Source organism: Brienomyrus brachyistius, chromosome 16 (genome assembly GCF_023856365.1).
Source record: "Brienomyrus brachyistius isolate T26 chromosome 16, BBRACH_0.4, whole genome shotgun sequence".
NCBI lineage: Eukaryota > Metazoa > Chordata > Actinopteri > Osteoglossiformes > Mormyridae > Brienomyrus > Brienomyrus brachyistius.
The window spans coordinates 20218043-20235603 of NC_064548.1; the positions used below are offsets into that span (position 1 = coordinate 20218043).

Here is a 17561-nt window from a genome sequence, read left to right on the forward strand (position 1 = left end):
TAAACACAAACCACCCATTTTATTACTTGAATAAACAAAGTACAATATTTGATGTATGTTCATATTGTGATAAAAAAAAATGAGGGTACACCCTCGTTCAACTTCATGGTTTCACATATCAGGGCATAAATCTGGTCCGCAAGAACTTCTAAAGTTACACAAATGTAGCCTTCAATGAGTAGCAGATTTCAAGGAATATTTACTCAACAAAAATCCAGAATGCAGAAACTATCTCACAATAAAACTAAGTACAGGCATACTGTCTCCTGGGGAATTAAATTAAATAGCAGGCAGACCTAAATGAAGGCTTCTACAGACCTCAGTAAACGTGTTAAATGTTAAAGGCCTTGAATCTACAGTCAGAAAAATCATGAGATGACTGAATAATACGGGTTCCATGCGAAGTCAGTCAGTGAACCGCCTCTCTCTCCAAAAAGAATATGGCATCACAACACAGTGTCTTGGCAGTTCTTCTAGATACACCAGAATATTTCTGGAAGTGTCCTTTGGAGAAAGTGATGTTTGGTCATAATGCACAATGCCATGTTTGGCAAAAATCAAAGAGCCTCCACTCCAGCACCTCATACCAACTACCAAGCGTGGTGCTGGAGGAGTAATGATTTGGCTTGTATTGCAGGCAGAGGACCAGGGTTCTCTGTCATCTAGTGGATCCTGAACTATATCTACTCTTGGCTACTGGATCATGGGATGCACTTACTCTTTCCACACTTGGCTTCAGCACGGTGGCTAATTTTTCATTAAATAAATGATGTACTGGAACCTGCTATCCTGAGGTTAGATTTGCTTAACTCTAGAACCGAGTGATTTCTTTCTTTTGGCATGTCCTGACATGTAGAACCATAGAAACAGAAGACCGTGTACTTTTTTCACATTTCAGTGGAATCCCTTTTAATTTCAGCATTTGTGTGACTACAAACGATTTCCCCAGAAATACAGAATCCTTTCCGATGTGGGTCACCTCATTCAAAATGTGATCAGAGAAAACATGCTTACATAGGTATGAAAAATAGTATCAGGTGCCAAGGTTTTTGGGTCAGGTGACATATGTGATCCACACAGCAAGAAAAATACAAATAAAAAAAATCTATGTCCTTCATAGTCGGTTGTCAATAACAAAAAATTCAAAGAATGCAAGATATACAATAAATTGTTGATGCAATAATTAGTCTTTGGTCAGCCACCTGGAGAATATAAATCCACAATTCCAGAGATATATTTCTGAATGTTAACAACAAAGCAGTCATCATTCATCTTAGGCAAGTCAGGTTTTTTCTTGGAATATTCCAGAAAAAAAATTGACAGTTCTAGTTCACCACCTTATGTATTTGTTTCTGGGATGCAGATTTTCAGATTCTACATAAGTAGCACTCAAAGTGATCGTTTAACAATCCTGTCCTTGTTATTGATACACCGAGCTGAAGATCTGCATATGCACCAGATGAGCAGGGTAACAACCTATTTTACTGAAAATGAAAAGAATATATATATTTTTCAAAAAGGACAGACACATTTTCATTTCAAGTTCATGAACATAAAAAGTAAAGCATGAATAAACAATCAGCAACAAAAATTGAAAAATCTTTACGTATTATGTGAAGAGATTATTAGTGATTTAAAAAATTCTGCCATTGCCTAAACATGTGCTATAAGTCAGTAAAAAAAGAATCATCTTGTGCCGCAACTTTTCAGGCAGACATGCTTCTAAAGCTGTCAGGAGGGGGTGGGTGGCTCCCACACCTCTCCGCGAGCTGCCGGCCTGGCTTGGCTCAGAACTTCACATTTTGCTAAAGCATTCCTTAGCGTTAGTCCACACCTGAATTCCCTGTAAGAGAGGGAGCATAAGCACCATTCACACCAGCAGAGAGGCCCTGACCATTTACATACAATCAGAATGGTCTTCAAAAAGTGCATCATCATGTTTGTTTATTTGGGAAAATAAGACAAAAACCGCAAATTCAAAGAAAAAAAAAAAAACAAAATCACTAAATATTAAATATTAAAACCCACTGTCTAAATTCTCATTTTTGCCTAAAACATACTATTTATTGACTACTATGACTAAAAGACAGATTCAGCTTTAAAGAGTCCCCATTATGCTGTTCCGGATTTTCCCCTTCTTTTAGTTTGTTACATAGCTATATGTGCATGTGAATGGTCTGCAAAGTGTTAAGGCCCAAGGTACATGCCGATGGGAGTATCCCTGACCACAGAAATCACTTTTCTCCAATATGCCTGAAACGCGTTGTTGGAATACAAGCCCTGACTTCAGTGACATGGTGAGGTCACCTTGTAACATATTCCTTATTGGTCGCCTCCCTGCAAGGATCTGTCTGCAGACTGCAAGACTGGGGCAGACCGTGTAGGGAAAGCCTACCAATCAGGCAAGCTGACCTATCAGAGCACACTGGGCTCATCGAAGGTGGGGCTTAGAGCTCTAACAGAACGTTTTAGACAGAGGATGAATAGAGGATGTACGGTATGAGAAAAATTAGGTTTTTGAACACTGAAGCATACAAGTCTATTCTAGTAGACCCCAAAAATGAAATTAAGAGCATAATAGGTTCCTTTTAAGGTGACACATTGGCAATCACACTTTCTAATCAGCCTAAAACATGACACATCACACCTGCTACACCATCGTAACCCACCTTTTTACACAAGCTGATCTGCATGACCGCATAGCTGATCATTGCTTCCCTCAAATCCCGGTCTTTCTGTACTTTGAACCGTTCCATGTCTGACCAGGCATTCCTCACGTACTCACTGTATAGGGACAGAATACGGATAGGCAGCACGTGCCCTGAATACACAGGAAAGCATAAAAGAAACCTGACTGAGACCCCCAAGCTTGGTCTCACCCGCACATGTGCCTGTGTGTCTCCTTTGTCACTCGAGCAAAAGGCAAATAAAGGATCATTTCATTTTTCATGTGTTGTGCTGGCTTGTGTCAACACGCTTAGAGGTGATGCGAGTTAGCAATACTACATTATGGCTTTGCAGTAGGTTGAAGGAGCTATAGAGCAGCAGAATTTTTTTCAGGCATGAAAGTGCTCTGCAATACACTAACTGGCCACCTAGGGGCGCAGCCTGAATGTATCGTGCTTACAGCGTAGGCAACTTGAGTGGACAGGCAGACATGCCGGTGTGAAAGGGAAGCGCCATCTTACTCGCATTCCGTCTTCTTCTCTTGAACCAGCTCCTCGCCCTCTTGGATCTGCTCCTCCAGCACCCTCATCTTGGCTTCCCGCTGCTCGGGCGTCTCCTGACCGAACAGCTTGCTGGTCATCCCTTTTAAGGAGAAGGTCCGTACGGTCTGCCAGCCAGAAACATCACGCTGAGGTTATCCCACATTCTTGCTTTAACCTTGGTTAAATAACTGACCCTAACATTTGTCCAAGTTGGTGAAGATAGGTGTCCTTTATATTCTCTTTCCCAGAGACTGATTATGTAATTAATGTCCTCCGCAGTGCGAGACCTGATGCGTTGAGCTTCCCCACATCAACCTCGAAATTAAACCTGCTGTGTCCCCTGGGAGCATCTCTCACAATGTCCGAGGAACGCCCTCTAGTCACAACCCCAGGTATATAACCAGCTCCCCCTGTTTCTGTGAATCTGGAAGCCCTCTGCAGTCAGCAGCTGGAGTGAAGATGACATCTCACCCCGCTGACCAGCTCCTCACGCTGCTGCTTCTTGGACATCAGGTCCTGGGCGGCCGTCTCAAGCTCGTACTGCAACAGCTCATGTTTCCTGCACACAGCCCTGAGAGAGGGAGGGCGAGAGAAAGTGTGTGTCAATGACCACTCAAGTACCAAGAATCCCAAACAAAACAGCCTTAATTAAGATAACTACTGAATTAACTACTGTAGTATATACGTTACGAAGCTCTAAGAACATAAATCATTTTATGAAAATAATTCGACGTTAATGTACAGTCTAGTCACCCTGGCTTTTCCCTCAGATTGGGTTTTTAAGAAACATTTAAATCTGTTTTAAAATGACTGTAGATGCTGACAATTTTATTTTACACAGGGAAACATCATTATCCAATCAGTCTGCAGTTAAACTAACCATGCTGCAATTTATTCTATTGACATACAGTGCTCACAGAAAGTCCTGGGATGCTTGTTGCTTAATTCAGTAAAATATTGCAAATTTATTGGGTTTGTAGCAAAAATCATTATTGGTGTTGAACTCCGCCAGGGCTGCCCCTTGTCACCGATTCTGTTCATAACTCTTATGGACAGAATTACTAGGCTTAGCTAAGGAGTGGAGGGGATCCGGTTTGGTGGGCTCAGGATCTCGTCTTAATTTTTGCAGATGGTGTGGTCCTGTTGGTGCCATTGGGCTGTGATCGGAAGCAGGCCCTGGGGCAGTTTGCAGCTGCGTGAGAAGCAGTGGGGATGAGGATCAGCATCTCAAAGTCTGAGGACATGGTTCTTGAGTGGAAAAAGGTGGATTGCCCTCTCCTGTTGGGTCATACATTGCTGCCTCAAGTGGAGGAATTTAAGTATCTCAGGGTCTGGTTCATGAGCGAGGGAAGAAGGAAGTCGACAGGTGGACTGCTGCAACGTTGGAAATTCTGTTGTGGTGAAGAGAGCCGAGCCAGAAGGCAAAGCTTTCAATTTACCAGTCAATCGACATTCCTACCCTGACCTCCCGAGTTTTGGGCAGTGACCGAAAGATCGAGATGACTGTTACAAGCAGCAGAAATGAGTTTCCTCCATAGGATGTCTGGATTCAGCCTCAGAGAGGCTCAGTGAGGAGGTCAGACAAGCAGAGCCACTGTTCCTCTGCATCGAAAGGAGGCAGTTGAGGTGGCATCTATGTAGGATGCCTTCTGGATTCCTCCCTGGGGAGGCGTTTCGGGCATGCCCAACTGGGAGGAGACCCCGGAGCAGCCTCAGGACACACTGGAGAGATTATCTTTCTCGGTTGGCCCGGAAACACCATAGTGTTCCCTTGGCAGCTGGTGAGAGAGAGATCTGGACATCCTGGCTTAGACTGCTGCCCCTGCAACCCGACCCCAGATAAGCCGCAGATGATGGATGGATGGATGGATGGATGAATAAAAGAAAATGTCTGTGCTGAAGATATGTGCAGATATGTCAAACATTGCTTGTCAATTGACGTCTGTTATGATATCAATAAATTTGCAACACTTTTACAGGATTAAGCAAGCGTCCCAAGACTTTCTGTGAGCACTGCATGTGACACACATGAATTCTAACATGTAAACATCAATGCACAGACTTAAAGGTAATACATCTTGCAGAGACAGCTGAGCATGAAACTTGCTGTGAAAGTCCCCAGGGATCATGAATCTCTGACAAACAGGGCAAGTTCTTTTTAAAAGGCTGGACATGGACTTCTGGCAGTAGGAGTAGACAACATTTAGCAAGTGAATCTTTTAACATAGCAATTACAGAGCAGATAGAAAATTGCTCTCTATTAATTTTAAAATGTGTCACATTTCGTGTCATGTTTACCGAGTCTGACTATTTATTGATGATGAAGATGATGATGATATACAACACCAAGAAAAAATCTGGACACACCTACTGGAAAAAAAAAGTTGTTTTTAACAAGATAACAAACCTAAGTAAACATTGAGGTTATACAAGTACTGTATTGTCTTATTAACATGGAAAGAGATGAAAGCTGAGACAGATGACCTGCCCCAACACAATCCCCTGACCTAAACCCTACCTAGCTGGTTTTGGGCGAATTAGACCAAAGAGTAAGAGCAACGCAGTCAGCTAGTGCACAGGACTTGTGGAAACTTCTTCAGGATTGTCAAAGCAAAAGGGGGCTATTCTGAAGAGTTTAAAAATTTAAGAAAATTTTGAGATGTTGAGATATGTGTCACTACATTATGGTTACCTAAGGCGAACAGCATAGCTGAAGGAGATAAATGCCTTAAAAACAGGTGTGTCCAGACTTTCGACTGTATAAAATATGTATATGCGGTATGGCAAGGCATGTTAATTTAAGAGCATTTGGCTCTGCGCCAGTCTTCTAGAGTTCACCGGCTGCCTTCAGACTCACTTCAGAGCTTCTGCGTAGAACAGATACTCCTTCAGTTGGTCTGCATAGTTCTCCTCCTCCTCCAGGATATCGTCAATCGAGGCAGCGTAACTGCACACAAGAGACAGGTGGCAGGATCCGGTCACACATCCTGCTAATTCCTGTCCCTCCGGAACAGTGAGTCATCAACAACGCTAATGTTTCGCTGAGAAACTGTTCAACAAGTCTGGCAATTAAAGTCCCCTGACAGAATCTGCACGGTTCACACTAGTGACACGAGAATAAATGGATAGTCGTGTCAAAAGCCAACATGGTGTCTTAACAGTAAATATGGCGTCAAAGTGCCTAAAGGCGTGGCGCTCTCACGCCTTGGTGTGGGGCAGAGAAATGAATGAAATAAGAAAAATAAGTTTACAGACTGTCATCTCCAGAGCGGAGTTTGGCAGCAGCAGCTGCTGTAAATATTGGACAGCATTCGACGACTCCTCTCGCCTAATGGCTGGTAAAGGGTCACATTGCCGAGAGGGTTCACTCACGCGTCCATGTGATGACCGGCGCTCTGCAGTCCGTCGCCCATCTCCCTTTCTATGGCGCTCCACTCACTGCACAGCACAGGGAGCATAAAGCAGCGCGATAAAGCCTGACATCCACATGGAGGCAGGCTGGTAAAGTAAGCAGGTGATGCTGCCTTTGCTATTGGGGAAACCTCACTGTAGCTACGGTCAGCAGATCACATGCTAGTCATATCGCAGTGACATGACTGCAGCCAGTCTAACAATGATATGCAGTGTATCACTGCACAGGAGCCCCCAGCTCACCTGAACACCCTACCGTAGTTCCCATGGACCTTGTAGACTCCATACAAACGGTCTGCTACTCTCTGCAGAACATACATACATATTACCACCTTAATATGAAAAACATTCATTACACTTGGGCACAAAACTATATATAACAGATGCTTGTGTCTTAATTACAGACTGGATGAATCATTTGTAATAAAAATAGGAGTGTAAGAAATATTTAGCTGTCTTTACATTGCATTTTCACGCATAAAAATTATATTTTTGTCATTTTCTTTTTAAGTACAAATCAATTGTAATCTTCTAGGTACAAGAAACCTTTACTGTTTGGCGCCCCCTAGTTAGTGCTTATAGCAGGCTTAGAGAATTAAATTCAATAATGGTTTTTAACTTTTTTTGCAGCCCAATTTCATACAAGAACAAAGATAAATGCATAAAAAAGGGGGGTGTTCTGCGATGCAGGGGGGGGGGCGTTCCACAAAGCAAGATCTCTGTTAGATGGGTTAACTTACACTAGAAGTCATGGTTGTTCAATAAGAATTTCAGTAAGGAACATTCCTAATCGGACAATCATGACTTCTAGCTTAAGTTAACCAAGGTAAGTGAGAAATCTTGCTTTGTGTAACACCTTCGAGGATGCATTTATTTGATTGTGCACGTGCCGAATATAACCTGAAGGGGGCGCTAACTGTAAAGTGATGATCTCATAATATTTTCTAATGTGATACTTCAAAAGCAAAGTTCATAGTGTTACCCTAGTAAGTATAACTAACCACTTTAGCACTAACTGATAATATGCTATAGCATCTAACCACTATCATACAGCTACAAGAGGTGTTAACGTAAAACACAGACGCTGTGCTTAGCTGCATTTAAGGCCTCGATAGATTGTTTTTTTCCAGGGCTCAAAACAAAAAAAAAAAAAAAAAAAAAAAAAAAAAAAAAAAAACATTTTTCAATCACATTTCATATATCTGCCAAGACAGAGATTCGTCACTGAGTGCATTTAATACTCCTCAATTTCACTTTTACAAGATTTACCTAAAACCACATTTGTGTAAATTTTATAAACTGTACTGTGCACAGAATTCTTTTACAGGCATGCAGGATGCCAAACCATCTATGTTTCTGGTCCTGATGGTTACTCACTCAGAGAAAACCCTAATGCTACAGTAAGAAAGGCGGTTTGGGAGCCTTAACTCACACTACGTCACGACAAAGCAGAATGAACGCAAGTGCACTGACTGGACACACCAGTCGATTTACTCACGGCTCGAACCCGCAGCAGCTGAGATGTGACCGACTGCAGCTCATCGCTGTAGTGTTTCAGCTCGGTGAACCGCCTGTAAGTCACAGAGGAGTGTGTTCACAGAAAAGTGTGCTTAAGCGTGCCAGTCCAATGGCGAGCACAACTCTGAGTGAGGCCGTAAGAGTTGGCAGAGGATATGGGCCCCGAGGGGAATTATAACTGTGACTTACTTGTCAGGGTTCTTTACTCTGAATGTAGCGTTTAGGGCCTTCAGTCTTGAATCAGCCTGTAGAGCAAGAAATAAAAATTCCATATATCAACAATATTCAAAACCAAAATGTGGTTTCAAAGTGCCCTTGTGCATTTTGTAAGGAGGAAGAGTAAACATTTAGACTTAACAATGAATTATTTACACAAGAAAATGGAAGTTTTCTTGGGACTAGATACAAACTCACAACTGTTTACACACACTGAAGTCAATGTAATAACCAGAAGAAATGGATCTCGCTCTTACGTACATGGAGCGAGCTCACCACAAGACGTGGGCTTCAGTTCAGTTAAATTGTATAGACCCCACCCATCAAAGCAATTAAGGACCAAATGTCCTCACAATGTAGTAAAACTTTGTAGCTTGTGGGGACATTTCATAAGTCCCCTCAATATTAACCTAAATTTTATATTTTTTTACAATATATATATATATTATATTTTTATATAAATATATATATATATAAAAAACTACATAAACTGTAAATGCAGTCAAAAAACTAAAATAGCCAAAAGTCTTGTATTTTGTTTGCTTGCTTACGGTTAAGGTTAGAGCTGCGTCAGGGTTAGGGTTATCATAGTCCCCACAATGACAGGAGTATATAAACTATGTGTGTGTGCGTCTGTGTGTACTCCAGCCCTGTGCTGCAGGGGACAGGCTCCAGGTCCCTGCTCACCAGAATAAATAACTGGAAGATGGATGGGAAAAAAATCCAAAAGACAGGAGAAGGGAGGACATGAGACTTCCCAGAGGTGCAAGCAAGGGCACGGTGACATTCTGCACCTCAGTTAGTGTTAGCAGGAAAAGGAAGGGCTTCCCCAGTGCGCTGCCAGTGAGGGAAAATTATGGGATGGAACCACAAGGCTGTTGTACCTTTGGCTGGAAGCCAGTCTCCATTACTGCTTCCTTCCATCCATTTTCCTGTGCGGAAGACAAAAAGAGTTTTATTTTTATTCAAAAAGGGCATTCTAGGTAAAATATCAATCATAAGCAACATGCAACAATGCAGCTAACACAAAACATTTCAAATGGCAGTCTTTTATTAGCATATAACCAACAATGGCTGGCCTCCTTTTTCCAATTCAAATGGATGAGAAAAAAAACACTTTTTATATACATACACAAGAGAAAAAGATGCAAAACAGCACTGTTAAAGAATACAGATGATGTTAATTTAGCCGGCCTGCGCCATCGGAATGATTCTGGCAGCGACAGCCCTATCCTGGAAACCACAGGCGGCAACGGTCACAGTAACAAACTGCAGCGCAAGCTGGGATCGATCTTCTGACGTATATATTCAGATGCAAAGCAAATGGCAGCTTGATCACTTGATCACAGGCCAATACCTCTGTGAGGAAATCGTAGAAGATTTTGTCGTTGGACAGGATCGGGTGGGAGGCCACACGGAGAAGGAAGTTCTCCAGGCCAATTCTCCTCCTTTCCACAAAGTCTGGATCCATGTTATCAGCAGATAACTTATGCCAAACAAACTCTGCCTGCAGGGAAATAAGAGAGAAAAGAAGCCGAAATACTGACGCCAATTACACATCAGGGTCAAGTCAGAGAAACAAACTAACCTTTGAGCATCTCACTTAATCACAAAGTTACCACAATGTCTCAGTTCACACATGAGAATAATAATTGTTCTCTCCATAGACACTGCCCATAAAAACAAGCCAGCACACATACTTTACTTAGAAGATTAATTTTAATAAAGGCTGATAAGGATGCAAGTCATGCAGCCCAATTTAGGCTGAACTTTGTACCTACCCTCTTCTCCGGCAGCGGCGGCACGATCACAAATGGATAGGTGACCAATAAATAGTTCCTCAGAAGCTCAAATTCACTGTAGCGCCTCCACAAGGAGTCTGGGGAGAAGTTCTGGTTTTCGGCCGAAGAATCGACCCGCCTGTCACAAGCAGAGGATTAGGGAGACACATGTTTTCTTTCATCGCCGTGTAAAAGTTGACGTAAGAAAAATCAACAGCGGAAGAAGCAGAAATGGCAAAGCAGACCAGGCCGGTATATTGCGTAAGAGTCATGATTCAATTCAGTTTATCTTTATAGAGCACCTTTCACTAGTCCCCCCACCAAAGGCACGTGACACAGGTGTACGAGAGTTCATTAGTTCATCATTTATACTGAAAAAAGCATGAAATTGGGAAAAGGGGAAGACAGAAAGAACGAACGCAAGAAAGCCAGAAGACGACGGAGAACAATGCATGACAAGTTCAGCTCGTATGCTACAGATATCCCAAGGCAATATTTCATCACCTAAATAACTAACCATCTGTTGTAACCAAGGATTCCAAAATGAATTCAAACTGAACAAAATAAAAAGGACTGAAAATTTTCCCTTAATAAAATAACAGCCATATTATTTACAGTTAATAACACACCCATTCACAAACCTAGGGCATTCCTTGGAAGTCTATGAATCCATTTGATTTGGATAGGCACTGAAATTTCCGGTTCCCATCTTGTATTAATTAACCAATGCCTACCACTGTCTTCATTAATCCATTTCAAAACACACTGAAACTATCAACAGCATATTTAGGAAACGAGTGTAGTTTGATTAACCACAATCACATTGCTTAAGCAACCACACAAATGCCTCTGCACCCATTTGCGCAAGTGAATTTCTATTTAAAGACGTCTTTACTTACAAAACAAAGCATGACTGCATTGAAGTCTGTTACAGTAACACAATCCAAAGAGGACCACGCCTAAGTCACACGCTCATTCTGTACAGGTGAATGAGTGAGGTGTACTGCAACTGATGCCATAATACGAATTAAAAAAATATATCCTAAAGCCACAGGTTATGCAGGCCAAAAATATCAAAGTAAACATTTTATTTAACAAAACACGATAAAACTTAAGCAGGGACTCTGAAAATCGCGGGATAGAGATGCCAAAAAAAACGTAAATGCTTCCAATTCTGAGAATGTAGCCATTCTGAGCATGACCAGTGTCGCATTTTTTCCACTGCTCTCCATTCCACTATCGCCTCAAACAAAAGACTTGAACGGCTGCTGCGCTTGATTTGCCGAAGTATGCATTCAGCACCTGGCGAGTCACAAGTCCTCCACGGAATCCCTGTGCTAATCGTCGGCACTGCGATCCTGCTGGGGGGGGCTTTCTGGACTCGAACCGTGCGGACGGCTCTCCCCTCCTGCAGGCCCACTGTAAACGAAGACCAGACTTGCATGTGTGCATGTAATAACTGTTCCCAACTCCGAGAAAGAAAGGAAATAAAAAAATAGAAAACATGTGTTTTCTTTTGAGTCCAGCAATATGGGGCCTACGCAGCTAACAAAAGACTGGAGCTGTAGAATAAAACTGGAGGAGTAGAGAAAAGAACACAGGGACACTGTCCATTACCCCCCCAAGATGGATACTGAGAATAGCAGATCATCATTTGCCCTGGCTGATAACATACCGATGGACGCTAAAAACAACTTACAGAAATTCTGACTGAAATACCCATCAAGATACGCAGCTTAAACCAATTTTTGCCAACCTATTCCCTCAGGGACCTCTAGACAGTTCTCCCTCCCAGCTCCCAGTCAATCAAAAACACCGAATACCTGGAACAGGTGTATTGAGAGCTAGGAAAGAAAAAAATGTGGCTTGTCTGGAACTTCCAGAGGACTGGGTTGAGAAACTGGCTTAAACCAAAAGGAACCTGGATATTAAGCACGGCTAGAACATCAAAGCAATCACTCTCCACAAGTTAACAGGGCAGGGCTAAACTGTTGTGCAAACATGATGGGATCTTCTGATTATGAAACTAAGTGCATCTTCTGATGTATAAGGAACTTCCTGATGAGTGTCCAGCATCAGGCACCACAATCACAGCATGTCAGCTGCAGGTCACGTTCACCTTGCCAGATTACTGCTGGATTTGGGAAGGCATGACACACAATTGGAGGAGTGAGTGTGACAGAGCTTAGCTGAACTGAGAACTACACAAGAAGTGCACCGTACATATATCTGCATACCAAGACAGGTATCTGAAAGCAGTTCTGTGGCAGGGCTTACAAATCATAACATAAAATCTTAATGAAAAACCTTGAAAGGAGCATGAAACACCTCGTACTTCTGTGACATACTCACATGCACCCACAACGTGGAGGCAGGATTTAGGGCCCCAAACGGCACCCCCAAAAATGAAAGGAATTCCAATGGTAACACTTGATTATTAAAAAAAACACCTGGGTGAACAGATGAGGTAGCTATAGCACTTCAGTGTGTTTGGAACCCTGAGTAAAGTCCCACCCTTACTGGCTAAAAGATTTGGTAACGCAAGAGATCAGTAAAACACTGCACAGGCTCCCATGGCATTTTGAAGGACTCCACACCACCAGGGGGAGCTTTACCTTGTTTCAATCAGGTACACCGTATAAGTCTCCAGCATGTTCACTGCATTCTTCCCTGTTCTTTTCTCCACTTCGGCCACACTTATCTCCATCTTCCTCAACAGGCTTCTGGCTTCTTCAGGGATCTGGGAGGTTGATAGTTCAATCGGAAAGCTCTCAATTGGCCAGAGTGACCCGAAACCACCAAAGCAATTTCAACATGCACAACAGACCTGGACATTCACATAATATTTATGAGTTGTATTACAGGACCGTATTCACTGACTACATTTGTTTACAATTGTCCTTGGAAAGTAGACGTAAGTGTTCAGTAATATGGTTTAATTTATCTGTGGGTTGTGCTTGGAATATTAATTGTGTCTATATGCTTAAGAAACATAATACCAAGGCTGCCATGAAATTTTCGATTCAAGACAACTCTGCACACACATGCACACTCATTTACATGTTTGTAACTAGTCTGAAGGGTTTGCAAAACTACCCCAACGCTTGATGTAGCTGATTTTAGGTTTACAATGGAATAACATAGATTTGCTGTAGGATTTGTGAGCGTGAGTCGGAAAGCTTGACTGTCACGCAGATGCGTGAGAGTTGGCAACCCTGCAATATAAACACAATTCATCCACCGCAATGCAAAGCACAATAGGATAAAACTAAACACTACACTATGAAAACAACCTAAACGGCACATAATTTTACGAACAACCTACGCTTAAAATATATCTAACAAAACGGATGCACTGATTTTAAACTGAAAGTATCTAGTAAAACACTGCACTGGGGATCAGATAGGCAGCTTATCAGTCCAGAAGATCTGGTTGTTCACAATTCACTGCCGAATAAATGAATTGCAAGACATGCAAATAGATGGTCAAATGAGTTTTCCTAATTATTCACTATATAAATTATTGTACTTCATTATATAATTACTGAGGTGTACATAAACCGATAGGACCTGTGTGCGAATATGATAGTGATGTGGGAACTAATGGTGAAAATGACGATAATAATGCGACGGAGACGACGCCGGAAAAGTTGGTTTGGCGTTAAGGTGATTCACACCTGTACCACAAACGATTAGACGAATGATTATGGAAATTGTCGGGAGATAAACTACCCTTCAGCTGTGAAAATGACACCAGAAACCGAAAAGAGTAGTGCGGGCGCGGCATAACCCATTCACGCAACGCCGTGGACAGGGGCGGCCTGTCCCGACCTGCGGCTCATCTAACGTGCAGCAACACGATTTTCTGCCCAAAGTCCGGAGCTTTCCGAATATGTACGCGTGCGGACACATTACCACGTCGCCCACTTCGCCTTTTGAGTCATTGCTGGAAAGCTGAGCTGTCTCTGGGCCGCCGGAGTCCGCCATCGTAGCCTAGCGTCCGACGAGTCACGTGATTCCGCGGAACGTCAGCGGAGTCCGTCCGCTCGTCTGCAGCGCAACGTCGGCGGAGTCCGTCTCGTCAGTTTCAGTGCAGCCTCTAGATTCACTCCAGCTTCAGCTCGACTTCTCTCTCCTCTTCCAGATCGGACTCCCTTCGCATGCAGCTTTAGCTCAGTTTTCCCTTTTTGCTCTCAGTTCAATTAGACTACTGCCTTTCCTGGCGATGCCAATAGCGTAGGAGGCTGCAGAGGCCAAAATGTTTAACACGGGACGTCATTCCTGACTACCCATGATTCTTATTTTATTTAGTTGCGTGCCCCACATAGAATTGCAAATACAATGTACACCACACGAGAGTATGAGATCACTTATTTTGCGAGTCCTCTAATGATAATTTTCATTACTTATTAATATGTTGATTTTTTTATTCTAATGAAAGAATTACTATTTCTCTGGGCACCGGTATCCTGCCCCACCTTTAATAATTTTAACCAGCCGCAACTGAATGCACTTATTGATAATTTGATTAGGTTGATATTAGTTTCACAGTGTATTTGAAGAACGTTTGAAGAGTGTAATGACAATCCATTGCTTTAAAAACTGTTCTGGTGTTTGGTTTTTGTAATTGAGAAGAAAATATAATTTCATCCTGTGGGATATCAATGAAGAAATGCACAAGGAAGCAAATTTTGAAATGTTTCATCGTGGAAAATGTTTAAAAATTTACAGAAAGTGTTCTGTAAATAAAAATAAAAGTTGTACTCGGCAGTGAGTACGAAAGTAGCGCAAGTTTCCTGGGCGGCCCCTGTTTCACAGCAGGATTGAAAACATCTGGATCCGCCTACACGAAACCAAAAACCCCGAAGTCCAAACAGCCCCTTTTCCATCAAATATAACTTTAAGTCGTGTGTAGCCTACTTGCCTCCTGAACACACATTCGGAAGCAGATAAAATTATTAACAGCAGACTAACTTTGGACGCATCGGTGTGCCGCTTTTTATAACCTGAATATGGGGTGCCGGACTTTCTCCTCGGTAACATCCGTTCTGCTAGTATTTTTCTGTGAGTATTTCATCGCTTCCTAATCCCGTCTCCACTTTTTAAGGGGCCATTGTTTCCACTAGCTGCTTGCTGAAGAGCCATAAGCATTGCACTTGAATTTACGCAAAACTTTAAAAACGTTGTCATAGATATGTATCTCGAAAATACGCGATCCGCTGTTTTCCATTTATTTTGTGGCAAATCCAAACGTTTCACTATAAATGATTTCTGCCCCAGTTACACGATAACCTAGACAAAATGCGAAGAATTTATTTCTGTTATCTCTTGTTTTCTTGGGATGTTTCGCTGTGCAGCACTTACTGTACGTTAGAGATATGCCACTGACGGAAACATTCACACGCGATGTTGTAGCCTTACGAGTTACTCTGAATTATTATTTGTATAGCATAACACGTCTGTTTATCATTTATTTTTTTTCCATGTAACAGAATTTATAAAATTAATTCGTTTAATGAAGAAATTAAATTATCAAGCAATGACCTCTTTTGCAGTTTTTGAAAAGATGAATATATTATGTTTTTGACAAAATAACACTTCAGTATCACCCCATGTATATATGTATGTTTGCATTTATGTATGAATTGGCTATGCATACAAAAGTTCGAGATATTTAATTTAAGAGAGACGTAGAGAACACTAGAATAAACAGCATTATTATAGACAAAAAACCTCAAAGCTTTCACTCTTGAAATTATTGTTTATAGCCTAAATTAGTGTTTTGTAAACAGCAATAAGATTAAAAATATTAAAATGCATGTACCCGACGGCAACTTGTTTGTTTGCCATATAGGCTAATTATTTCTCGCGTAGTAGTTGCGGCCAGGAGCGGACTCCATAAGGCAAGGGTAGGCAGTTGCTGGTCCCCCTGAAAACTAGGGGCCCCATGAAGACAGAATTTCCAGAGTTACATTTAAGGATATTCCATAATATGATCACTTAAATTATAGCAACATGTATGTTATTTACATTTTTAGCAACGGTGTTCAAGATATACAAAGTTGCCCCTGTCTCAGCTCTAATGGACTATTCTACTTTGAGACTTAGCGCTACCCAGCTTTCTTTAACCACTGGAATCTACCGATTGCTCACTGACGCACAGCAACAAGAAGAAATTGGCTCAAATATACAATATAAACATTAAATCTCCCGTGCCTTTGATACTATCCCGCTACAGTTGTAGACAACTTGTGAACAGATGTCGGCTTAACACAATTAAACGAACGTACGCAAAACTTCAAGAGTAACTTTAGCTAAAGTGGGAATAGATAAATTTGACTGATCGATCCTCCGGCGCGATACCCGCCCCCACAGACAGCATTTCCGTCCCCTCTCTGATCAGTTTCACCGCTGGCATCCCGCGCTTTGATTAGAATATTATTGATGGTCTGTTGTGAATAATTACCTCTCGTTTCTCTTTCGGCTCCAAAAATGTCTCCAGTGACACACTTAGGGGCTCCCTACCCGTGTCAGCCAAGGCCCCAATGAATAGTGAATCTGATCGCGATTGTTGTAAAATACGATAGGAGCAATGGAAATTGAAGATTACCATTGCGATGCATTTTAATCGGTTTCTTTTCGAGTTAATAAATCTTTTCCTCTCAAATGAGCTGTGGTTTTCTGAAATAACATTTAGAAGGACATGGTTGACATTCTAAAACTAAACAGCTAGACAGAGTCAAATGTATTTGTTTTTTTAATAATAAATATTACCCAAACACATTTGTAATAATATATAGGCCTAGTATTTACTTTCTTTGTGGTAACCGCGTTTCCCACAGCCTGTAATATAATGGTTAAATGCTAACCTATACAATGTCAGCTATTAATAATTTAGCACAATATGAAAATAAGCGACTGAAACAGCGACCTTTTGCATTTTTCGGATTCCAAAGGGTTTTATCTGCTGCATGGCTACGATGCTGGAGGGTGACCGCCTAGATTGTAACAAAGAATGATTCAAGTAGACTACATAATAGGTTATTTTTTGCCATGGGAGATAGAATAGTCTGTAACAAATGTAACAACAAAAGTATTGTTCACCCCTCTCGGTTTTTTTCTGAATGAGTAATCGAATGCGCAACAATTTTCTACAGTATGCTGTCTACATTAAATGGCCTATTCTATCTTTCTGGCAGTTTGCACTTTCCCGACCGAGCAAATCTGCATCAAGCAAGACTATAAAACGTCAATTAACTACCTGCAATATCAGTGACAGTGGAGATGAGGGACGCCTCTTCAAAGCATGGCCATCTCGTTTATGTCTATTTATTCAGCTTTTAATGGGCATCCAGTGTGACTCTGACCCGCCCTGAACGCGCTGTAGCAATAAAAGCTCTAACGAGATCACGACCCTCGACCGATT

The 17561-nt window shown here is 41.8% G+C and overlaps 2 protein-coding genes across 3 annotated transcripts in view; one reads left to right on the forward strand and one right to left on the reverse strand.

Moving 5' to 3' along the window:
- Positions 1-17515, reverse strand: snx4 (sorting nexin 4). Of its 2 annotated transcripts, none has more exons than XM_048979163.1 (14): positions 17397-17515; positions 12751-12875; positions 10136-10274; positions 9712-9861; positions 9239-9286; positions 8328-8383; positions 8119-8191; positions 6864-6925; positions 6582-6647; positions 6067-6156; positions 3681-3780; positions 3189-3334; positions 2670-2784; positions 1-1843 (listed from the first exon to the last, which is right to left on the reverse strand). In XM_048979163.1, exons 2-14 carry the CDS (start codon positions 12840-12842, stop codon positions 1796-1798), a joined length of 1185 nt encoding a protein of 394 aa, XP_048835120.1. In that variant the 5' UTR covers positions 12843-12875; positions 17397-17515; the 3' UTR covers positions 1-1795. The 2 variants fall into 2 exon arrangements, with proteins under 2 accessions (XP_048835120.1, XP_048835119.1); XM_048979162.1 differs by lacking the exon at positions 17397-17515 and adding an exon at positions 14051-14469.
- tgfbr2l (transforming growth factor beta receptor-like) overlaps positions 14964-17561 on the forward strand; it is a 9572-nt gene continuing 6974 nt past the window's right edge. Inside the window, exon 1 of the mRNA XM_048979161.1 lies at positions 14964-15199. Coding sequence (XP_048835118.1) covers positions 15148-15199 — 52 coding nt within the window. The 5' untranslated portion in view covers positions 14964-15147. The remainder of the gene's footprint in view (positions 15200-17561) is intronic.